The sequence below is a fragment of the Cervus canadensis genome, chromosome 1 (assembly GCF_019320065.1).
Source record: "Cervus canadensis isolate Bull #8, Minnesota chromosome 1, ASM1932006v1, whole genome shotgun sequence".
Lineage (NCBI taxonomy): Eukaryota > Metazoa > Chordata > Mammalia > Artiodactyla > Cervidae > Cervus > Cervus canadensis.
Genome location: NC_057386.1, coordinates 49,325,411 through 49,349,982, shown reverse-complemented (window position 1 = coordinate 49,349,982; position 24,572 = coordinate 49,325,411). Strand labels below are relative to the sequence as shown.

Sequence of the window (24,572 nt, the reverse complement as noted above, 5' to 3'; positions counted from 1 at the left end):
GACATTTTAACAATATTTTTCCAATCCTTGAGTGTATCATGTCTTTCTAATTTCTTTCCTCAGTATGCAAGTTTTCCACTTCCTTGGTTAAATATATTCCTAGGTTTTTAATTCTTTTTTGGTGTAACTGTAAATGCATATATTTCCTTAATTTCTTTTTCTGATAGTTCACTATTGGTGTATAGAAGCACACTAGCTTTATTTATCTGTCTAACTTTGGCCATGCTGGGTCTTTGTTGCTGCCCGGGCTTTTCTCTTTCTTCTAGTTGTCATGAGTGGGACCTGTTCTCTAGTTGCAGTGCTCAGGCTTCTCACTGCGGGCACTTCCCTTGTTGCAGAGCACAGGCAGGAGTTGCAGCACCGTGGGCCCAGCAGCTGCGGCTCGCAGGGTCTAGAGCACAGACTCAATATTTGTGGCACTTGGCTTAGTTGCTCCACGGCAGGTGGGATCTTCCCAGATCAGGAATCAAACCTGTGTCTCCTGCATTGGCAGGCAGATTCTTTACCACTGAGCCACCATGGAAGTCCCCACAATAGATGTTTGTATATTGATTTTTTTTTTTATCCTCCAACTTGATTGAATTAGTTGATTAGTTCTAACAGTTTTTTGCTGAAGTATTTAGGGTTTTCTGTATATAATATATCATCTGCAAACAGATACGGCTTTATTTTTTCATTTTCCATTTGAATAAAAATGGTAAGAGTGGACATCCTGTCTTGTTCCTGAATTTAGAGGAAAAGCTTTCAGTTTTTCACAAGACTATATTAGCTGATGCCTTGCCGTACTAGATTCCTTCTCTACCCCCTTTTTGAGAATTTGTATGATGAATGGATGTTGGATTTAGTCAAATGCTTTTCTGCAGCTGTGAGATGATCGTGTGGTACATCACAATTTGCAGATGTTGTTTAGTCACTAAGTCGTGTCCTACTCTTTTGCAACCCCATGAACTGTGGCCCTCCAGGCTCCTCTGTCCATGGAATTTCTCAGGCAAATATACTGGGGTGGGTTGCCATTTGCTTCTCTAGGGGGTCTTTTGACCTAGGGATCAAACCCGTGTCTCCTGCATTAGCAGACAGATTCTTTGCCACTGAGCCACCAGGGAAGCCATCTAAATCCCATTTGATCATGGTGAATAACCCTTCTAATGTGTTGTTGAATTCAGTTTGCTATTTTTAAAGGATTTTTGTATCTATGTTCATCAGGGATATTGGCCTATAATTTTCTATATTTGTAGTGTCCTTGTCTGGTTTTGATTTGGGGGTAATGCTGGTCTCTTGAAATGGAGTTGGAAGTGATTCCTCCTTTTCAGATTTTTGGAAGCATTTGAGAAGATTGGTGTTAGTTCTTTAAATATTTGATAGAATTCACCGGTGAAACCATCTGGTGCTGGACTTTACTTTGTTGTGAGGTTTTTGATTACTAATTCAATCTCCTTACTAGTAATTAGTCTGTTCACATTTTCTATTTCCTCATGATTCAGTGTTGGTCAGTTGTAGGTTTCTAGAAATTTATCCATTTCTCTGTAGATTGTTCAGTTTTTCAGCATGTCATTGTTCATAGTAGTCTCATGATCCTTAGTATTTATGTGGTATCAGCTGTGTCTCCTCTTTTCATTTTTTCTTTTATTTCTATAAGTCCTCTCTTTTTTTTCTTGGTGAATCTAATGAAACTTTTGTCTAATTTATTATCTTTTCAAAAAATCTTGTAGTTTCATTGAGTTTTCTATTGTTTTTCTAGTGTATTTTATTTACTTCCACTATGACTTTATTTCCTCCCTTCTAACTTTGGACTTTGTTCTATGTGCTCTCATTCCTTCAGGTATAAAGTTAGATGTTTGAGATCTTATTTCTTAATGTATTAATTTATCACTGTCAGTTTTTATCTTGAAATTGCTTTTGCTGCATCCCATAAATTTTGTGTTTCCAATTTTTTGTGTCAAGACAATATTTTTATTTCACTTTTAAGTACCTTGACCCATTGATTGTTCAATAGCATGTGGTTAAATCTTCACATATTTGTGAATTTTCCAATTTTCTTCTTGAAATTGATTTTTCCTTTCATACCATTGAGGCCAGAAGGGAATACTGATATGATTTCAGTCTTCTTAAATTTATTAATACTTACCTTATGTTCTAATATATGATCTGTCCTGGATAATGTTCCATGTGTGCTGAAGAACAATGTATATTCTGCTGCTTTGGAATGGATTATTCTGTAAATATGTCCATTAAGTCCAGCTTGTCTTACATGTCATTTAATTCCAATGTTTCCTTATTGATTTTCAGTTTGGATTCTCTATCCATTGGTAAAAGTGGAATATTAGAGTCACCTTCTATTGTATTGGTGTCTATTTCTCCATTTAGGTATATAAATACTGCTTTTTTACTTTGGTATCTCTTAGTTCACTATAACCTTGTGGGTCTCATGGACACAAAGCCTGTTGACTTTCAAAGCTAGATGTTGGCGGGGCCCATCCATCAGGTGGAACTCTTAAAACTTAGAGCATCAGATGTGGGCTTGTGGGGAGCCAACCCTTTGACTCTCCGGAAGAAATGGGAGTTGTGAGTTCAGTTCAGTGTGTTCATGGGAGGAGATGAGTTCAGGAGCCTTCTATGTTGGTATCTTGAATGAGAACTCCTATTGTCTAATCTCCTGTTAAAACTTCTAAATCTCCATAAATTATTTTTAGAATGAAGTTTCTTTGCATTTTTGAAATGTGTTTATGTGATACATTCTGTTTGCGTGATTATAGAATTTTACCCTAATTTCCAATTTAAACAGAAATTCTTGTTGTCATCTCTGGCTTAATAATGTAAAATCTATAAATTGGATATTGAGGGCTTCCCCAGTGGTCTAGTGGTTAAGAATCTGCCTGCCAGTGCAGGGACATGGGTTCGATCCCTGGTCTGGGAGGATGCCACATGCCACGGAGCAGCTAAGCCCATGTGCCTACTGAGCCCGCACTGTAGAGCCCATGAGCCCCAGCTACTGAAGCCCACACACCTAGTGCCCATGCTTCGAAACAAGAGAAGGCCCTGCTCTCCGCAGCTGGAGAAAGCCTGTGTGCAGCAATGAAGACTCAGGACAACCAAAAATTTAAAAAAGTAAATAAATCTTTTTTTTTAAAAAATTGGATATTGGAACTTTCATTTTTGAAAGTAATTGAACCGTTCTTTTCTGATCACTTTTTTGGGGAAAATGTGTTGTATTTTATAATCCAGCATCCTATAGGTACTGAATTTAAAATTATTAATTAGTTTCCATTATTGCAATCACTTTATTTCATCAAGTTAATTCCCCTACTTCTTGTAATTCTAGAGTTTATTTCCTAACAATCTTCATATTGCTAGTTTGTGTGAGTCCATTATAATTCAAAAACAAAATAGGTAATATGTGACTCCTTTGAAATTATACTTCATTTAAAGGAGACCTACCTATTCAAATATTGCAATATTTAATCATATCAGTTACATTAATAATATTGTTGAGGGTGTCAACACTGAAATGAAATGTTCACTTTGCATTTAATAAATTAATGATTCATATCTGTATGTGAAAGAGCTCAGAAAGAGTCCTGATAACAGGAAATTGCAGTTACCAAACATTTTATTCTGTTTTTAAGAGGAGAAAGATTCTAAAATTATGAGTTGTGTTTCATTCTAATTTCTGTGAAGATGATAATTAATTATACCCATTAATTATGTTGTTTACCACATGTAATATTATTTCATTGTAGAAAATACTTAATTATATGGTTATTAGTATCTTAACAAGTTAATATTTCAGAATTATTGTCCATGATGCTGAAACAACTTAAAATATTAAGTCATTATTACTGTCTCAACTCCGTTTCTGGTTAATACAGAATAATAACATGATACAATATATTTGAATAGAACACAGAAATTAGCAAGTCATTTTTAGATGCCAAAAGAACTTCACAAATGCAGTTTATTTTAACACAAATTCCTCTTATAACAAGAAATTATTAGACAATAAGCAGTTGCTCTGTGAATTTTAATATGAACTGTGGAGCCAATTCAGTGTCACACCCAAGAAGAGTATTAACTCAGCAGAAGTTTTAACATATATTAAAAAGCCATTGATTTATAAAACTGCTGACCAGTTACCTCACATTGATGGTGATAGATCAGCTCAAACTAACATAAGCTGTTAACCAAATACATATTTATCTCTAGTAATATTGCATTCATTTAACATGTTAGGGATTTTCTGTTGCTTTTAAGGAAATCTTAGAATTTAATGTGATCCCTTATCATGAGAGTGAAAAGGTTTACTGTTACCACTTGAAGATAAATATTATTGCAAATATTTAAATCTAAGTCAACCTCTTCAAAAGTTAATATTTTGCAATCTAATTATAATTAGCTATATAAATTTCTCTTATCTTCATCATAAATATTTCTTAGGAAAAATTATGAAACAAAAGTACTACAGAAATATTCACACTGGAAAACATTGTCTGCTTTTCTTTATTAATCCTCGAAATCTCAGTGGTTAAGTACTTATTATAACTTCTCTTTGTCTTGTCTTCTGTAATCAGTGGGAAAATGTTCCTAGTGTCTCTCGTTCTTACTTTTAGAAGTATGATAATCACTGTCAGTGAGAGTGGGAAAGATAATTTTATTTACTTGTATTTTGTTTATTCTAAAAAGTAGAAAGTGATCTATGATTGCTAACTGTGAATGCATACTACTTATTTAGGTAAAGCTAGAGGATGAAACTGAGCTCTTGGGCACTAAAATTGTGAAATACATAAATGTTGTGAAATGTGAATCCAGAGAAATGAAACTGTTAAAAGGAATTTGGTTTTAGTTGTACAGGTTTTTTTTTTTATGAAGAAAGACAGTTGAGGAAGTAATCAAATTGAACTTGCTACACTGTTCCCACAAACACAAGAAAAAAGATTAAAATGAAGTATTAATTTCCTTTGATATTTAACTTTAATGTTGAAAACCTAACATATTGATTTGTTAAACTTTTCCTTTAAATGATTGTTGTTTATTATGGTACACATTTTTTCTTGGCTAGTTTATGTATTGGCCTAAACCAAATAGCAAATTTTGTTTGAAATTGTTCTTTTAAACGTTAGTGAAAGAGGGTTTTTTTGCTGAGTGTGTGTGTGTCAGTTGGGTTCATATTCTAATATTTTATCTACAGTACATTTCTCTCTCTTTAAAAGAGAACACAAATAGAAATATTTTAATGTGTAGAAAATGTTACTTTTACATCATTAGAAAGCTATCAGATTATGCAAATAGTAAAGTATTGAAGTTGTTCAAAGATAAAAACTTCTAAAACTGCAGAGCAGCAAACAAAAGCATAAAACTGCATTTAATGTGTAGGACATTTTAGACAGTTTTAAAATGTTTTTAATAAATGTGTTAACAAAGCCTTCAAAGCCATACCAGTAAGTTTTGAATATGACTTTAAAAGTGAAATAAGTTTAAAATAAAAGCAACAAAATATAGTTATGTTTATGAAATCTAAACATGAGTTAATTTACCATTGTAAAATATTTCAGATTTGGTACAGATACTAGTATAATGCTTCCTTGAGTTTGTTTTCACTACTCTGGCAAGGAAAAACAAAATTCTGCCTCGAGCTGTATGCTCCTGCTGTTGGTTTCTTGTAATGAAAGTAATTGTGCAGACTTGCTGGTTTAATTTAAATAAAATTTTATGGGTTATTTAATATATAAATGTAATTTTAATTCCGAGAATATTGTGAAAGACGTGGAAAATAAATTAATAGGAACTGAAAGTAGCATGGTCATTCTCTGTGTGTGTATGTGTGTGTGTGTGTGTGTAACACATAATAAGATTTATGAAATCTGTTTTCAGTAGATGACTTTCAGACTTCTTAAAAAGTAAAGCTCCCTGTTAAAAAGGCACTTAACTTATTTTCATTGTGAGACATGCCAGCTAAAAGTTAATTTGAAAAAGAAGAAAGAGAGAGAGTAAAGGGAGCTTTCTATTTCACTGATTTGGGCAGAGTGACCCTTTTCCTTCAAATAAAGATTCTTGAAGTGCTCTTAAGGGTAACTCATGATGAGCTCCCGGGCATCCAAAAGGACAGGGAGTCTATTTTCCTTTGTTTTTATCTAATTTCTGATGAGTAAAGAGATGCTGTCAAGGGATAAAATAGCTCCTTACTTTCAGGATGGTTTTTTTTTTTTTCCCCCCAGGATGTTTTTTAAAACATGATTACTTGAACTTATGAAGGCTTAAAAATTGTATTATTTTGTGTGTTAGTTGATCTGCATAATGTTAAATATTTTCTCCTCTATGTAACCAACTAATATAATTATACCTGTTTTCTAATTTAAGTGTGTGTATGTGTATCTCTATAGTAGAAAAATAACATAAGTTTAAAATAATGGCACTATCATACTCACTTGCTTTAAATAAATGCAAAATTCTAAAGCCTTGAAATTAACATAAAGGGAAATAGGACAGCAAACCTTTCAAATTCAATGCTTTGTTGATCTTGTCTACACCATTTTACGCAAAAAATGAATTTTTTGTAACTTTGTATATTGAGGATTGCATAAATTCTGTGGTAGAAAAATGTTCCTATATTAATCTGACTTGGAAGATAGGTTTATAAAAACTTTTGTGGTTTTTAAAATAAAATTTGTATAGTTTTTGTTTTCTTTGTTTTACTCTTTCTTCACAGGTGAATACCATCTTTCACTAAAGTAGATTTGCTATGACGATATCAAGAGTTGTAAAGAAAGACATTTTCCTGAATTTATATTTTTAACACTTGGGCTATAGTAATTAAAATTTTATAACTAATTTATAATCTAATAGTATTGTTTGGTATATTTAAAACTCAAAACATTACTATTAATTATGGCCAGTTTAGTGCTTTTATGAGTTACAAATTTAGTAATTTGTGAATTATGTAAGTTATTCAAAACAAATGGAAGTGTAACTTGTTTTTAATGTTAATAGGAAAACTGATTTCATTATATGTCCCTAAACAGTTTTTAAATCAATAAAATCAGTATTTCACACTTAATGCAATAAATGTTAATTTAAGAAAAAATTAAACCTTCAGTTAGAAATTTTTTAAGAAATGCAAAGAACTTTTTGCTGTGGTAATTCAGTTGTTTAAAAATATTAAATCTGAAACAATTTATTTGCTGAAATAGTAAGCCTAATCTGAAAAGAAAAATTCTGTCTTTGAAAATAAGTTGTAAAATTACAAAATTGCATTGTAGAATTTAATGATTAACTTTGAGAGCCTGTATGTTTGAACTTGAAAGTATTTGTATTAATTGCTAACATCTTTAAAAATATATATTATTGCTTTAATTGCTTTGACTTTCTCACCACCCTCAATAAGTAAGTAGGAGGAAGGTCTTCTTTTTCTTTTTAATTTCAGTATTCACTGTTGTAGTCATTTGATAGAACTGTTCAACATAATATTTTGGGTTAAAGTGGGTTTGGTGTGTTTGTTTTTTTAAGTCAGAATCCACAAATGCTTTAAACCCTATTCCTATCCTATTCTATCATTTATATTATGAATATTCTATAAGATTATTGAGAAAAAATAAATAAATATAATTTTAGCATGCACATGCTAGAAGAAGAGTGTGGAATAAACTAGCCAGCCAAATGTATGTTTCAGTCTGGGAGATGACATGGTGAAATAAAAAGAGCACTGATTTTAGAGTCTGAAGAATCTGCTCTACTTGCACCCCAGGATTACTGAAAGGCTTGAGCCTTTTCAGTAAAATGTTTGTGAAAACAATTTTTATTTCTAGCACAAACTTTGCAGTGTAGGACATTATTTGTTTTGGGGGTAATGAATGCGAAGTTACGGCCACATAACTTTTTTTCCATCTTCTGGCTAGTGATCAGTAGGGATGTCTTCGTTTTCTGTCTTGGAAAATTCTTTGATTTCCTACCCTGATATTAATCAGGGAGTAAGTCTTGTGAATTATTAAAGGAACGAGAAAGAGATAAGTGGTAAACTAGCATTTCCAAAAAAATGGGTTGGTTTATGGTTGGTTTATAACATTTTGTTCATCTCTAGATAATCCAAAGAGAACCAAAAAAATGCAGTAACAGTGTTTTAGCTTATTCTTGAAATGTATTATAAGTTTAAGGTTGTGTAGTTAATATTTTATCAAGATTTTATTCACATGTTTTTCAGTGTAACCTGTAATTTTTTTTTAATATCATCTTATTAAATGAATCACTGCTTTCAGATTATTAGACATTTAATATTATAAACTGTAAAGAGCCATCTTTCCTTCTTCCTTCTACTTTTCATTAATTTTTTTTAGTTAATTTTTATTGGAGTAAATTACACAGTTGTGTTAGGTTCTACTGCTCAGGAAAATGAATCAACCATACATATGCATATATAACCTTCTTTTGGAGGAATTGGGAGTTTGGGATTGACACATATACATTATTGATACTGTGTATAAAATAGACAACTGAGGGGACCATTAATGTTTTGACATCCTCCTTTTATACAGGATTTCGCCTCCCGGGCTAAACTGGCAGTTCAAAATCTAGTACAGAAGGTTGGATTTTTTGGAATTTTGGCCTGTGCTTCAGTAAGTAAATTATATTTAAACAGTGAATTTATATTTTGATTCAATTTGTTTTTAAAGATGTATGAATTTTTAAAAAGTTTTCACTTTTAATGAGTATGTAATTTTAGTAATCATTCATCTTACTCATCAAATGAGCTGTTTTCTGTTGGTTAGGTTTCTATCTTATTTACTGACTTGTAAGCATTTCATCCTGCCATGATGACTTCAAACCTAAGTGGCTTGATTCAATAAGAAAAAAGAGACAAAATCCATCCTTCCCATAAAGAATATATAGTGAAGTGCATTTAAGCAAATAACAATGACTTCATTCTTTTCAGAGTTATAGATAGGTACTCCTTTTCCAAAGCCTCAGGCATATAGTTATAAGGAAAAATTCATATAAAACCTCCTTAAGTGACTGTAATACCTAGCTTGGTAGTTGAAACATCTGTGGCAAGATTAAGGGCATCTATGACTACAGTGAACTAAGAAACTGTTTGTGTCAAACTATTTGTGTCTCACACAGGAAACTTTAAAAAAAAAAAAAAAACTTAATGTCTCAAATGGCAAATTTGTGAAATTGACAATCCTTGGTGAGTTGATGTTTATCCTGGTCCTTTTCTAATTTAATAGAAACAGTTATATTTGAAATGAAGCATTTTGATCTAAGTTTTCTTTGGTAGTTTGTACAAAATTCTTGATAGTTCAGTGGTAGATTTGGCCAGAATAACTAGATGCATCTAGTTAATATGATAAAAGTTGCAATTATCAGTAAAATTCAGAAGATTATCTGCTGGTACATAGTTTCCTTATCCATTATGTATTAGAATATGAATATATCTGAGTACCCTCTTTCCCACCCTAGCAAAGTAAATACCCATAAAGGGAAGACATTTGGTGCCAAAATTTAAAGGAAATCAACCTTGAATATTCATCAGAAGGACTGTTGCTGAGGCTCCAATACTTTGGCCACATGATGCGAAGAGCCAAGTCACTGGAAAAGACCCTGATGCTGGGAAAGCTTGAAGGCAAAAGGAGAAGGGAGCGGCAGAGGATTAGATGGTTAGATAGCATCACTCACTGAATGGACATGAATTTGAGCAAACTCCAGGAGATAGTAGAGGACAACACAAAGGAGCTTGGCACACTACATCTGTGGGGTTGCAAAGAGTCAGACATGATAGCAACTGGAGAACAGCAACAACCAATCAACATTCTAGAGATACTCTAAAATATACATGTGCCTCTGTTACTACCTTTTAACCCTGGCAGTACTTGAAATTTTCATCATCTAACTTCTCTTTTTATTGGAGAAGCTCTTTATCATAATATTGACAAATATTTGAGCAATGTATAGGTATGTTGTAGTGTGATGTAGTGAGATGAGAACTGGTTTTGGAGTCAGGCTTTCTTAGGTTCCTAAACCAGAGTTTCCTCTTAGCTATGTAATTTCAGTCAGTTTACTCTCTTTGAGCCCTAGTTTTCTAATTTTGGGACTTCCCTGATAGCTCAGTTGATAAAGAATCCACCTCTAATGCAGGAGACCCCAGTTCAATTCCTGGGTTGGGAAGATCCGCTGGAGAAGGGAGAGGCTACCCACTCCAATATTCTTGGGCTCTCCTTGTGGCTCAGCTGGTAAAGAATCCACCTGCAATGTGGGAGACCTGGGCTCAATCCCAGCAGATCTTCCCCTGGGTTGGGAAGATCCCCTGGAGAAGGGAAAGGCTACTCACTCCAGTGTTGTGACCTGAAGAATTCCATGGGCTGTATAGTCCATGGGGTCGCAAAGAGTCAGCAACTAAGTGACTAAGCGACTTTCACATTTCTAATTTTTAAAACAGGGCATCGAGACACTCATTACTTAAATGAGGATTTTGTCAGTTCAGCCGCTCAGTCGTGTCTGACTCTTTGCAGCCCCATGAGGATTTAAGATAATATGTGAACTGTCACAGTGCCCATCCATTTTTTACTGTTATTCATCAGCTTTGTATCCACCCCGAGTGCTTGGACAAAGAAGTGAAAGCTGTATTTCCTTTTCTAAAGGATCCAGAAATCTAGTGAGGGAGATGGTGCTAAGTGAAAGGTATTGTGGAAGCCCAGCAGTATGGGATTAAACTGAGAGGCCTAAACGGTGATAATGTCCTTAGTTTAGAAGCTGAGAGAATAGTGTGGGAGCCATGTTGCTTGGGTTGAGAGCCTGCTTTGCCGCCACTGATACTGAACACATTGCTTGACCTGTCTGTCTCACTTTTCTTATCTATAAAATGGATGTCATATCATATGACATTGTTTGGGAAATTGAGTTGATGTAGAAATCCTAGAAAAGCACCTAACAATTCAGTAAGAGTTAGCTTTCATCATTCCTGGGGAAAATACAAGTACCTTCAATTTATTGAAGCAAAAAATATTTATTCTTTGGCATTCATCTATACCTGTGTCTTCCCTGCTAAAATTCCACTTTCTATGCTAGGCAATCTTCTTTATTTTTGACTAGGAATAGTCAATTTTTAACATAAATTAATAGATCAGTTTGACCCTCTAGGAGCTTTTTACTAGGAAATTAATATGTATATTAAAGTATTAAAAGTATATATACTTGATTTAAGGTAAGGTAAGTAAAGGGTAAGGTAAGGAGAAGTTTATTAATTAGTAATTTTGTTGTTAACATTTAAACTAAGATAAACAAAGCTAGCTGAGGGAAAATCTCAAAGCTATATAATAGTTCTTTTTATTCTAATCTTCCTTTCTGTGTATTAGGTTAACAATTGAAAAAAAGTAAATAACATGCCTTTGTAACAACAAACATTGATTATTCTCTTCTGAGAGTATCCAACATACAGCTTCTAATTTTTATCCACTCTGATTTGCATATCTTATATACTTTAATTTCCATTTCAGTATGAGGTAGAGCCTGATAATAAAGGGGATCTATTAAAATTTTAATTCATAGAATTATGAGAGTCATATGAGGAAATAAAAGAAATGACAGTTGTAAGGATGTGGAAGTGATACAATTATTAAATGGTTGTAAGACATGAAATTACAGAAAGCATTTAAATTTGGATAAGAAAAATTGTATTATTTGAATATTTTTTAACAAAAGAATACTTGAATTCTGATTTAGTTATGGCATTGTTTTTAAAAGAACATACATAACAAATATCTTTTAAGCAATTGGGCTTTTCTTTGAAAGTACAAACTTGAAATTATATAAATTAATTAGCTTAGAAATGGTTCCACCAACAGACACAAGGACAAGAGTACTTCTTTGGGAGAAGAATGGATGAAGTGCTCAAAAACAGCTTGTGGTTTCTTTGCATTTTTGCATGAAATTGTCTTTTAGCATTCTTGAAATGTGGGAATGTTCAGGAAAGGTATTTGTTGTGAATCACTTCTTTGTCTGGGACTGAGTATTCACAACATCTGTATCTGTGCTCTTGTGTTTCCACACTTGATTTTTCCCTAGAATAAATCACATGGCCCTGTGGCCTTGGGCTGTCATAAAGTAAAATACAAATAGTTAATTTTTTTATGTTGAAAAATGAAAGCACATCCACCTGTAAATGTATTTGTGAATTTACAAGAATGTTTTCTATAGATGTGAGCACTTTCCAGATAATCTTATTTCAAGCCAAAGATTTTAGGACCCTAATAACTACGGAAATAATCTTGAGGCTTTTTCTTCATTTATACCTCACTGCCGTCCAGTGGTCAAGTATCTACTGAATGGGATTAAATTCCAGACAATCTAGCACTGATCAGGGAATCCATACCTCTCTTTGAAGTGGTAGACAAGGATTAATGCATAATTCCACACCCCTATAGGTAGTAAAATTAAACTGATTTTGGATTATATATGGACGTTTCATTTTATTTTTTCTCTTTTGAATAGATTCCAAATCCTTTGTTTGATCTGGCTGGAATAACATGTGGACACTTTCTTGTACCTTTTTGGACTTTCTTTGGTGCAACCCTGATTGGAAAAGCAATAATTAAAATGCATATCCAGGTAATTATACCCTTTGACTCCCTGCTCAATGATGATGAACCCATTAAAAGGCACTGAAAACATATTCCCCTTGCTCTTTCCAAGACAAATTGTTCGGATTTTGAGTTCTGCTTCTTGGTGGGTTGCTATTCAGACCCAGAACATCACTGAAGATTACTGAACTGAGGGTGGTTTTTCCCTTCTTCTGTTGGAAAATTACGCCCCTTGTTCCTCCTTGTTTCCTTTCTTTGCTTCTTTCTTCCTCTGTCCCTTCCTTTCTCTCTCTCTCTATTTCACTTTTGCCTTCTGAAACTTTTAATCTAAGACTTTTACCAAACAAAAACTGTTCTTGAGCTGAGGAAGTATTCTCTTTCATTAATTCTACTTTTCTTTCACATATTCTATATATAACACTTCCTCTCAAGGCACTAATATCCTTTACAAAATACCAGCCAGGTGTTAGTGTGGAGAATGGAGAAGAAAGTGGGCCCTGAGGAGGTGAAGAGATGTGGGTTTTGGTTAGAGAAGTGAGAATCTGCTAGTCTCAAAGCCACTCTTAACGTAATCTTTAGGATAAGGGTGTGGGGGTGTGTGTGTGGGGGGGGCGGTGTGGGTGTGTGGGTGTGTGTGTGTACAAGAGCAGAGAAAAGAGACCAAGGACTTAAATGAAAGGAAATTAATATATGCTTCTAAGACTTTGATATGAATTGATAGGAGTAGTATAAAAGGCAAATCCTACTGGAATAAAATAAAGTTAACATTGAAAAGAATGTCTTAATTAATGAGGCTTGCAAGGAAGCATTCACCAGGGGAAAGGCAAGAACAGTGAGTAATGTCTTCAACCATGGTCTGATTCCATAATAATTGAAAGGACTTCTATCCCCCAAGTTTCTACTCACCACCTCTCTACCTCCAGTTCTTAAAAGAGGAGAAGAAAAAGGAAGACTTGAGGGACTTCACTAGCGGTCCATTGGTTAAGAATCCACCTGGCCATGCAGGGGGAGCAGGTTCAATCCCTGGTTGGGGGGCAAGTAAGCCCACACACCTGCAACTAGAGAGTTTGTAAACCATGATGAAGATCCCATCTGCCACAGCTAAGACCTGAGGCAGCCAAATAGATAAATAAAGTATTATTATTATTATTATTTTTTCTTTTAAAAAAAGGAAAACTTGAGCTGCTTCTGCCTGCCCATTTTCTAATACTAGATTTTGGTGTTTAGGGTGAGCTTATTGAGCTTGTCTTCTAATCCTGCCATGATAATCACTTAAAATTTCAAGACTTTATTTTTCCTCCTTCAAGGAATGTAGTTTCTCCTACTTAAGTAAGTGTGTTGTTCAAGATGATGGGTTTTTAAATACTGGAATGCTAGTTATTTGGTAAAGATTTAAAATACTATAATAGGATTTTTCTAATAATAAAATCATTTAGCTTTTTTAAGTCCTTTGAGAGTGTTAATACTTAAGGAATGATAACAGATTCTTTTCATTCCCTTTATAATAGCATCTTCTCTAGGAATCCATAAACTTTATATATTCTTCTTTATGAATTATACTAACTTTCTATAAAATACAGTAAAATATATTATGCTAAAAGTACCCTATAGTTATAGAGTGTTTAACATTCTCAGTTTTTTTCAAGTTATGATAATAATGCTTAATTTTTTAATATAGTGCTTCACACTTTAAAGTACTTAATGTATGCCATCTGATTTAATTCTTACAATCCTGGGAAAGAGAAATTACTACTCCCATTTTGTAATTATCAAACTTAGAGAAGGAAGTAGGTAATGGTTGCCTAAAAGAGTAACCGCTGGAATTGAACCTGAGTCTTTCGGCTTCAACTTCATTGTTCTTTCCATTCTTTTGCTTTGTCTTAACTGTAATTTATTTATATGATCACAAAAACTGAAATGTTTAAGGCCTGTTATTTGTTAGGACCTATGCCAAGCAGTTTGCATTGGTTATCTCAGAACAATCCTGTGATGTGGTTACTATCCACATTTCATAGATGGGAGGGCTTAGAATTCAAACCAGACTCTAAAGTCAAAGCTCATTCATTCCCTGTATCTATGAGGAAGCAAAGAAAGAATGCTAAAATCCCATCTGTGTTTCTGAAAGGAAAAAAAATCTGAGTTCCTTCACTAAACTGAGACCACAGGATACGTTTGTTGTATTCCGTTGTATCAGAGAGACATACTTTCTAAAGGCATGTCACTTGATGTGCATCCAGATGTAGCTCAGGGCCACAAACTTTTCTCATTCCTTGGGTAAGCAGTATTAGTGAGTAATATAAACATTACAAGTCTTTCTAAAACAATAGGGCAGACACACTACACACAGACTTTTCTGTAATCTGATAGTAAACTCTTCTGGTCCTCTTCTCTTTTTTCCTCAGTTTAAACTAGACAACTTCCCTTGATATATATTGTTACTTTTATTTATATCTTGCTATCTGTTAAACATCCCCTAAAAGAAATCAACCCACCTGATAATGTTAATTAAGGATTTCTCTTTCTACTGGACACGTTCAATTCTTGTACCTGTATACAGTACCTTAGAAATATTTCTGTTCTCCTAAATGATGAAGAAGTCAACATGCTCATATAATATTTCATGTACCATATAATTTACTTAGCATGTGTGTTATTTATTGCCTCTCAACTTTCTCCCTACCACCACATGCACACATACTGAAATATAAGCTCTGTGAGGACAGTTTTTTGTTTCTTGGCTCTCCAAGGTATTCTAGTGCCTAGAATAGCATCTGGCATGTAGTCAGCACTCAGTAAATATTTAATATATGATTCAGCCTATGATTCTTCTTTCCAAAATCTGGAGGAATCTTCTTTTGCAGATGTATAGTTTCTTCTTTGTTCTGTTGGTGCCATTAGTTCCCTACACTCATATCTTTTTTTTGCTTTTCTACTCTATCCTTATTTTCTTTGTACCTATGGTTGAGTGGGCTCTTTGGGGATCTGTGCCTTTTTTTTTATTTGGTAGAATCCTCATTCAGACCTCAAGCATGAATGTGATTCTGAGACATATGTTCTTAAGTGTCTTGTCCAGCACAGTGAATTTTCAAACTGTTATATATAAAAAGAAAGTCTTTGTTTTGTTTTCAAGAAATGAAATTGTGCAATTATCCTGGCATTGGCTAATTTTGAATGTTAGGAAATGATGGTAGGGAAAACACGTGGTGTAATCACTGAGAGCAAATCATTAGCTCTGTTTTTTAGTAAAAGATCTATAGCTCTAAGTAACTGGCTTTTAGTATGGATACTTAGAAGAGTCCCATATATTAATGCTTTTCTCACTAAATGATCTACAGTAATTGTCTAATTAGCTTCATAATCTTCATACACCATTTGTATAGGATTTATAAATCACCATCCATCTTCTAACTGTTGGATATCTATACGTGCTTACTTTTTTCATAAGATAAGAAATATCTTTTTCACATTAATAGATACCTAAGTGAAGTGAAAGTTGCTCAGTTGTGTCTGACTTTTTGCGACCCCTGGACTATACATTCCATGGAATTCTCCAGCCAGAAAACTGGAGTGGGTAGCTGTTCTCTTCTCAAGAGGATCTTCCTAACCCAGGGATCAAACCCAGGTCTCCTACATTGCAGGAGGATTCTTTACCAGCTGAGCCACCAGGGAAGCCCGATAGATACCTAAACAAATACCAAAAAGGACTATGAACTTATTTTTCTAGTCTTATTTCTTTCTCACATATCCAGCTGTGCAGCTGGCAGTGTCTTTGTTAACCCTAAGACATTGATTAAGAAAATATCATTGCCTGATTAATCTTCTACCTGAAATAATAAGCTTTAGTCTGAATTAACCACTTTCCTGAGATGCTCAGTGGATGGCTAACATGATGTTATTTATTTTTATTTCACTTCCCTCCCATTTAGTTATATAGGCTATAGTTATTATTTAATACACAGTAACAAAGCAATGGAGTTAGATTTTAGGAATTAGAAGAATTTAGAATTACCCGTATTTATTCAGAGAATTGGACTTCCCTGGTGACTCAGTGGTAGAGAACCCACCTGCCAATGCAGGAGACTCGGGTTTGATCTCTGGCTCAGGAAGATCCCCTGGAGAAGGAAGTGGCAGCCTGCTCTAGTGGTCCCACCTGGGAGACCCCATGAGCAGAGGAGCCTGGTGGGCTACAGTTCATGGGGTAGCAGAAGAGTCAGACATCACTTAGCGACTAAACCTCAACAACAACAATTCAGAGAATTATTATAAGTCCTTTAAAGCTAAGTTTTAATATCATTTTCTAGAATCTCAAATTAGTTGTACTTATGTGACCTTTTCTTTCTTTCTGTGAACTTCTGTAATACATTGTTTTTACTGCTGAGGCCTTTATAGTTTATCATCATACGTATTATTTTTTGTACTTAATCATCTTTCTACTATATATCAGAAAATTTGTAAATTTCTTCAGCATATTAAAGAAGTATTCTTCCCATCTTTGTGTTGCCTGAAAGTCTTATTAATGCTTACATTATCCATAGTAATTACTTTTTGTAATATTTGCTGAGTTGAAAATATTTGCTACCTGTAAGCCTAAAGGCATCTTTCCTTATGAGTTAAGTAAGGTATCAGTATCTTAATGAAGAATGCCTCAGTAACACCAAACAGAAAATTACCCAGAATCTGATGGAGAGCTGATTCATTTGAAAAGACCCTGATGCTGGGAGAGATTGAGGGCAGGAGGAGAAGGGGACGACAGAGGATGAGATGGTTGGATGGCATCACCGACACAGTGAACATTGGTTTGGGTGGACTCCGGGAGTTGGTGATGGACAGGGAGGCCTGGTGTGCTGCAGTCCATGGGGTCAGCACCATTTTTCTAGATACCGTAGATGTGCATTAGTATACTATATTTGTTGGCTGAGTAATAATCCATTGTATAAATGTACCACATCCTCTTTATTCAGATTGCTTCCATGTCCTGGCTATTGTAAATAGTGCTGCAGTGAGCATTGGGGTACATGTGTCTCTTTGAATTATGGTTTTCTCAGTTTATATGCCCTGTAGTGGGATTACTGGGTCATTTGGTAGTTTTATTTTCAGTTTTTTAAGAAACCTCTATACTCTTCTCCATAGTGATTGTATTAATTTACTTTTCCACCAATAGTGCAAGAGGGTTCCCTTTTCTCTACATCCTCTCCAGCATTTATTGTTTGTAGATATTTTTTTTGAAGGTGGCCATTCTGACAAGTGTGAAGTGATACCTCATTGTAGTTCGATTTGCATTTCTCTAATAATGAGCAGTGTTGAGCGTCTTTTCAGGTATTTGTTGGTCATCTGTATGTCTTCTTTGGAGAAATGTTTGTTTAGGTCTCCCGCCCATTTTTTTTACTGGGTTGTTTGTGTTTTTGATATTGGGCTGCATGAGCTTGTATATTTTGGAGATTAATCCTTTGTCAGTTGCTTCCTTTGCAAATATTTTCTCCCATTCTGAGAGCTGTCTTTTCATCTTGTTTATGGTTTCCTTTGCTGTGCAAGAGCTTTTTAAGTTTAATTAGGTCCCATTTGTTTAATTTTGTTTTCATTACCCTAGGAGGTCAAGAAGGACCTTGCTGCCATTTATGTCAGTGTGTTCTGCCTGTTTTCCTCTAAGAGTTTTAGTATCTGGCCTTACATTTAGATCTTTAATCCACTTATAGTTTATTTTTTGTATGGTGTTAGGAAGTGTTCTAATTTCATCCTTTTACCTGTAGCTGTCCAGTCTTCCCAGCACCGTTTATTGAAGAAACTTTGTTCTCCATTGTATATTCTTGCTTCTTTCTTAAGGACAAGGTGACCTCGGTGTGTGAGGTTAATCTCTGGTCTTTCTGTCCTCTTCCACTGATCTGTATTTTTGTTTTTGTCGCAGTACCATACCGTCTTGATTACTGTTTCTTTGCAGTGTAGTCTGAAGTCAGGGAGCTTGATTTCTCTAGCTTTGTATTCTTTCTCAAGATTGCTTTGTCTATTCAAGTTCTTTTGTAAAAACTTTCCATAAAGGATATGGAAGATCCTCTGTATTAGATTTAGCCCAGACACCTGTCATCAAACTGATCAACTTTAATTTCAGTGATGGAGGCCATGTGGGAACCCATGCCTTCAGTTGCATACACCATTCTAAAACACATAGAACATGTGGATCATGCACCCAGCCTTGGGTTTCATGACTCATATTTTTCCCTCAGACATAGTCATGTATCCTGGCAAGATGAGAACTGTGCTTAAGGAAAAACATCTTTAAAATACAAAGTAGGTCGCATTTAAGAGCGTTTTAAATTGCAGTTAGAAGCAGCATGGTTACCTTTTTAGACTGTTATCAGAATTGTGAATTTATATTGGTTTTTTTTTTTATGATAAGAGAAATATTTATTTTAACCGGCATTTTCTTTACAGAAAATCTTCGTTATCGTAACATTCAGCAAACACATAGTGGAGCAGATGGTGGCTTTCATTGGGTGAGTAATTCTTTAAGGACTAATAATATCATCATGGTTTGAATGAGAGGAGAGGTATAAAAAAGAATTATTGGTATAGAATTTTTGTGGTAGCTCTTTATTTTTTGAGTAGGAAAAATCTTTTGCCCCATTATTAGTTAAAATGAAGATAAACCTCTTACAGTAGGAAATGATGAAGCTCAGATTATCCTTGTTTAATTCTGAGCCAAACATGTATCAAGTCATATAATTCTTGATTTAAAAGAAGCTTTGCAGTTTGAGACTTGCCTCTCCAAAGAAATATGAAATTCTCTTTAGTACAAGACATGTGTATATCGTTAAGAGTTTAACGGTGCTTTGGGACAATGCTATGACTTTCAGCCAAAATTGGATGCCAGATACACAGTTGTATTTCATTTGTATATAATCTTACATAAAATATTAATATTTCATTAAGTAAGGCTTGATAAGATATCAAAATATGTGTTATGAATCTATTACTTCATTAGAGAAAAATTAGGCCGTTTTAAAAGGCTATCCGAAGCTTTTATATGTATGTCTAAATGAGTAACAACAGTTTTAACATATGCTTTAAATGACAGTGTCACAAATTTTTGGAATTTACTTTGATAAAACGGTATGGAAAGGACTGTTTGGTTAATCAAATTAATGTCAGCTTGAATGTGAATCCTGCCAGATAGTAAATGAGCCCTTTTTTTTCAATATATGATTTTCTTTTTTTATTCAGTGTTTGTGAGTAAGAGGTTTTCTTTTCATTTAATAGCATAAATGTCCTATGCTGGTGGGTTAGTGGGTAAGTGTTAAATTGTGTTTAAAAAGTGTCAAGTTGAAGTGCTCTTTATGTAGTTTAATACAAATCTTTATCCTAAAACCTTTTATTAAAAAAAAACTTTATGAAAAATTTTGCTATTGAAAAATTGCCACTTGATAGTGAGTTCATGAATAATAGTTGTATTTTTCTTTGGACCATTCATTGTATATTATTTACCCTTTTCTGTGTATGGTATGTTCTATGATAAAACAGTTCTTAAAATTTTCTACTTAGGTATTAATATAGCAATTGAGGAAAAACATATTCTTGAGAATATACTCAGTAGAGTCAACCATTAATTTTATTACTTCCTACACTTCTGATTAGAAATATAGATTATGTTTTGTAAATTAAATTTTATTTACTCCAGTTTTTTGTTGCCTGAATTCTTACTTATAAAGTGGTTTTTAAATCACATTATGTCACATTCAAAAAGAAAGAAGGAATATTCTTGTCCCTTTTTTGAAATATGAAGATGACATTTCATCCTTTCCTAGAGACTATTGTGCCAACTTGAGAGAATTCTGAAGAACATACAGGACTACCACACAAACCCACACGTTGTAGGAACGACTGTGCATGCAGCACAGGACATTCTTTCTCCTCTTTTCATACTGAACATGTATAGAAGGAAGTTTTCCAGCTACTTCTACATCCTCACCACTAGTGCCTTCTGTTTCCCCACCCTTTAGAGTTTCTAAGAAGTTACATTAGTTAGCTACCTGTCTCAAACACGCATAGCCAGTTTCATTTCCTTCCAGTCTATCTGTCATACTGCAGTTAGTAACCTTTTAAAAATCATGTCTGACCTTGTCACCACCACTGTCTTCACTCCCTGCTTCTTCCTTTTCTTGAAAGCCTTCATTTGTTTTCCCCCTCGTTTTTTTCAAAAAAATGTTTAATTGAAGTATAGTTGGTTTACATTGTTGTGCTGATCTCCTCTGTACAGAAGAGTGACTCAGTTATACACATGTATATACATTCTTTTTAAATATTTTCCATCATGGTTTATCACAGGATATCCATATAGTCCCTCTGTGCTAGGCAGTAGGATCTTGTTATTTTCCCCTTTCATTCTTACGGTAAAGCTAAAACTCCTTACCATGGTCTCTGTAGCCCTGAATGATCTGTCCCCTGTAGTTTTCTCTGCTTGAGTCTCCCATGACTGGTCTTTGCTCGTGTTTTTCCCCTTGCCCTGTTCAGGGTTTCTCAACCTTGACACTATTGACGTGTTAGGCCAGATGATTTTTTGTTGCTGGGGACTGCCCTGTGCGTTGTAAGATGTTTAGCTGCATCCTTGTCCTCTACTCACTAGATGCCTCTGGTATCTCCCAGTTGTGACAATCAAAACTATCCCCAGACATTGTCACATGTTCCCTGACAAGTAGTAACTGCCAGTGTCACCACCAGTCCCTCTGAGAGCTACTCGCCTAGATAATATCCTTTAGATTTCAGCTACTATGTTCACAAACGCATCTTCCTTGACTGGGTCACAATTACCCTTTTCCCTAGGGACCTCTTTTCTCAGCAGTACGTAGTGCATGCACTGACAGTTGCATTTTTATATTCATGTTTGAAGGGTGTATGATTACTGTCCTTTTGCAACTAACCTGTAAGCTTCTTAATGGCAGAGGCCATGCTTATTTTTGTCCGCTGTTGTGTCCACAGCACCTGGCATCTTGATTGACACATAGCAGGTTCTTAATAAATATCTGGTGAATAAATGAACACATGGTGTCCAAATAAAGATCTGGCCAATAGGAATTAGCAAATGATTTGTGTAGCCCAGATTCTTATGTTTCCCCAGCCTTTGGAGTTTCTGAGAAGTTACATTAGTTATCTGTAATAAATAGCAATATGAGATTTCCCTGGGGATCCAGTGGTTAAGACTGTACTTCCAATGCAGGGGGCACAGATTTGATCCCTGGTCAGGGAACTAAGGTCCCATTAAGTGTGGTCAAAAAATAAAATTACAGTAAGTACCCATAAAAGTGTTTTTAAGCTAGACCAATATACTCAAGTGAGAATTTCTTATTCCTTATATTTTTCAAAATCAATAGTCCCTTCCCTTGACGGTCTCCTCTAGCACAGCCCCTAAAAAACAATAATAATTCCAGTGATTCCTCTTAAAGATGATTTGCATAAAGTTATTCTGAGATATTCAAGGCCTCCTGGAATGGGTGGTAGTTTGGTTTGCTTTTGCATGGATCATATTTTAAAAGCGATTTGCAGGACACTTGTTAGAATGTCCTGATAGCATCATTTCCCCCTAGCACTGTCTGTAGGGATTATCCATCAACTTGTTTTCCAGATAAAATGTTAAACAGTATAAACAATTAGACCTAGCAGTATAGTAATTCTTTATTACCAGATGGTAATGGGTATCTTTATGATCTTTGTAATAACTTTTATCTTTTAATCGAATTCTCCAGTTAAGGTTGACAAGGTTTGTTTTCCTACATTTTGAAGTAGGAAATGCTATACAAGGATTCAGGTGATAATTAATAAATAATATCCCCAAGCCTAGACTGAAAATTAACTTAAACCAGGAGAATGAATTTTTAGTAGACCTAAGTCTCTTATTTTATATAATAATAAACAGCTTAGCAGTTTATTTCAGAAAAGGAAAGGAGACAATTAAAGAAATTAATTTAAAAAAAAAAAAAAAGGAAAGGAGAACAGCCAAATTGATTCCATAGACTCATTGAACTAAACTGAAAATACTGCATGTAATTTGCCATAGAAATATTCTCCTTTCTTAGTTCTCCCTCTTCACACTGTTAATACTATAAATGTTTGTGTGTGTGTGTGTGTGTGTATGGTAAATCATCAAACTAAACTAGTGAAGTTTGGAATATAGCACTTTGAAGGATATTTAAAACTTCAGTTCAGTTCAGTCCCTCAGTTGTGTGTGACTCTCTGCAACCCCATAGACTGCAGCACGCAGGCATCCCTGTCGATCGCCAACTTCCAGATTTAGTCAAACTCATGTCCATTGAGTCGGTGATGGCATCCAACCATCTCATCCTCTGTTGTCCCCTTCTCCTCCTGCCTTCAGTCTTTCCCAGCATCAGAGTCTTTTCAAATGAGTCTGTTCTTTATATCAGGTGGCCAAAGTATTGGAGTTTCAGCTTCAACATCAGTCCTTCCAATGAACATTCAGGACTGATTTCCTTTAGGATGGACTGGTTGGACCTCCTTGCAGTCCAAGGGACTCTCAAGGGTCTTCTAAAACATCACAGTTCAAAAGCATCAATTCTTCGGTGCTTAGCTTTCTTTATAGTCCAAGTCTCACATCCGTACATGACTACTGGAAAAACCATAGACTTGACTAGGTGGACCTTTGTTGGCAAAGTAATGTCTGTGCTTTTTAATATGCTGTCTAGGTTGGTCATAACTTTCCTTCCAAGGAGCAAGCATCTTTTAATTTCATGGCTGCAGTCACCATCTGCAGTGATTTTGGAGTCCCCAAAAATAAAGTTTGTCACTGTTTCTACTGTTTCCCCATCTATTTGCCATTAAGGGATGGGACCAGATGCCATGATCTTAGTTTTCTGAATGTTGAGTTTTAAGCCAACTTTTTCACTGTCCTCTTTCACTTTCATCAAGAGGCTGTTTAGTTCTTCTTCACTTTCTGCCATAAGGGTGGTGTCATCTGCATATCTGAGGTTATTGCTATTTCTCCCAGCAATCTTGATTCCAGCTTGTTGTGCTTCTTCCAGCCCAGCATTTCTCATGATGTACTCTGCATATAAGTTAAATAAGCAGGGTGACAATATACAGCCTTGACATACTCCTTTCCCAATTTGGAACCAGTCTGTTGTTCCATGTCCAGTTCTAACTGTTGCTTCTTGACCTGCATACAGATTTCTCAAGAGGCAGGTCAGATGGTCTGGTATTCCCATCTCTTTCAGAATTTTCCACAGTTTGTTGTGATCCAAACAGTCAAAGGCTTTGGCGTAGTAAGTAAAGCAGAAATAGTTGTTTTTCTGGAACTCTCTTGCTTTTCTGATAATCCAAAGGATGTTGGCAATTTGATCTCTGCCTTTTCTAAATCCAGCTTGAACATCTGGAAGTTCACGGTTCACATACTGTTGAAGCCTGGCTTGGAGAATTTTGAGCATTACTTTACTAGCGTGTGAGACGAGTGCAATTGTGCAGTAGTTTGAGCATTCTTTGGCATTGCCTTTCTTAGGGATTGGAATGAAAACGGACCTTTTCCAGTCCTGTGGCCATTGCTGAGTTTTCCAAATTTGCTGGCATATTGAGTGCAGCACTTTCACAGCATTATCTTTTAGGATTTGAAATAGCTCAGCTGGAATTCCATCACCGCCACTAGCTTTGTTCATAGTGATGCTTCCTAAGACCTGCTTGACTTCACATTCCAAGATGTCTGGCTTTAGGTCAGTGATCATCCCATCGTGATTATCTGGGTCATGAAGATCTTTTTTTCATAGTTCTTCTGTATATTCTTGCCACCTTTTCTTAATATCTTTTTCTTCTGTTAGGTCCATACCATTTCTGTCCTTTAATGTGCCCATCTTTGCATGAAATGTTCCCTTGGTATCTCTAATTTTCTTGAAGAGGTCTCTAGTCTTTCCCATTCTGTTGTTTCCCTCTATTTCTTTGCATTGATCACTGAGGCAAGGTTTCTTATCTCTCCTTGCTATTCTTTGGAACTCTGCATTCAGATGGTGTATCTTTGCTTTTCTC

General features: G+C 34.9%; 1 protein-coding gene across 5 annotated transcripts in view; it reads left to right on the top strand.

The window, feature by feature from the left end:
* VMP1 (vacuole membrane protein 1) overlaps window positions 1-24,572 on the top strand; it is a 118,587-nt gene that overhangs the window by 78,601 nt on the left and 15,414 nt on the right. For all 5 annotated transcript variants that reach the window (XM_043482582.1, XM_043482558.1, XM_043482566.1 and 2 more), the window contains 3 exons: window positions 8,520-8,600; window positions 12,472-12,588; window positions 18,987-19,048. In XM_043482582.1, coding sequence (XP_043338517.1) covers window positions 8,520-8,600; window positions 12,472-12,588; window positions 18,987-19,048 — 260 coding nt within the window. The remainder of the gene's footprint in view (window positions 1-8,519; window positions 8,601-12,471; window positions 12,589-18,986; window positions 19,049-24,572) is intronic.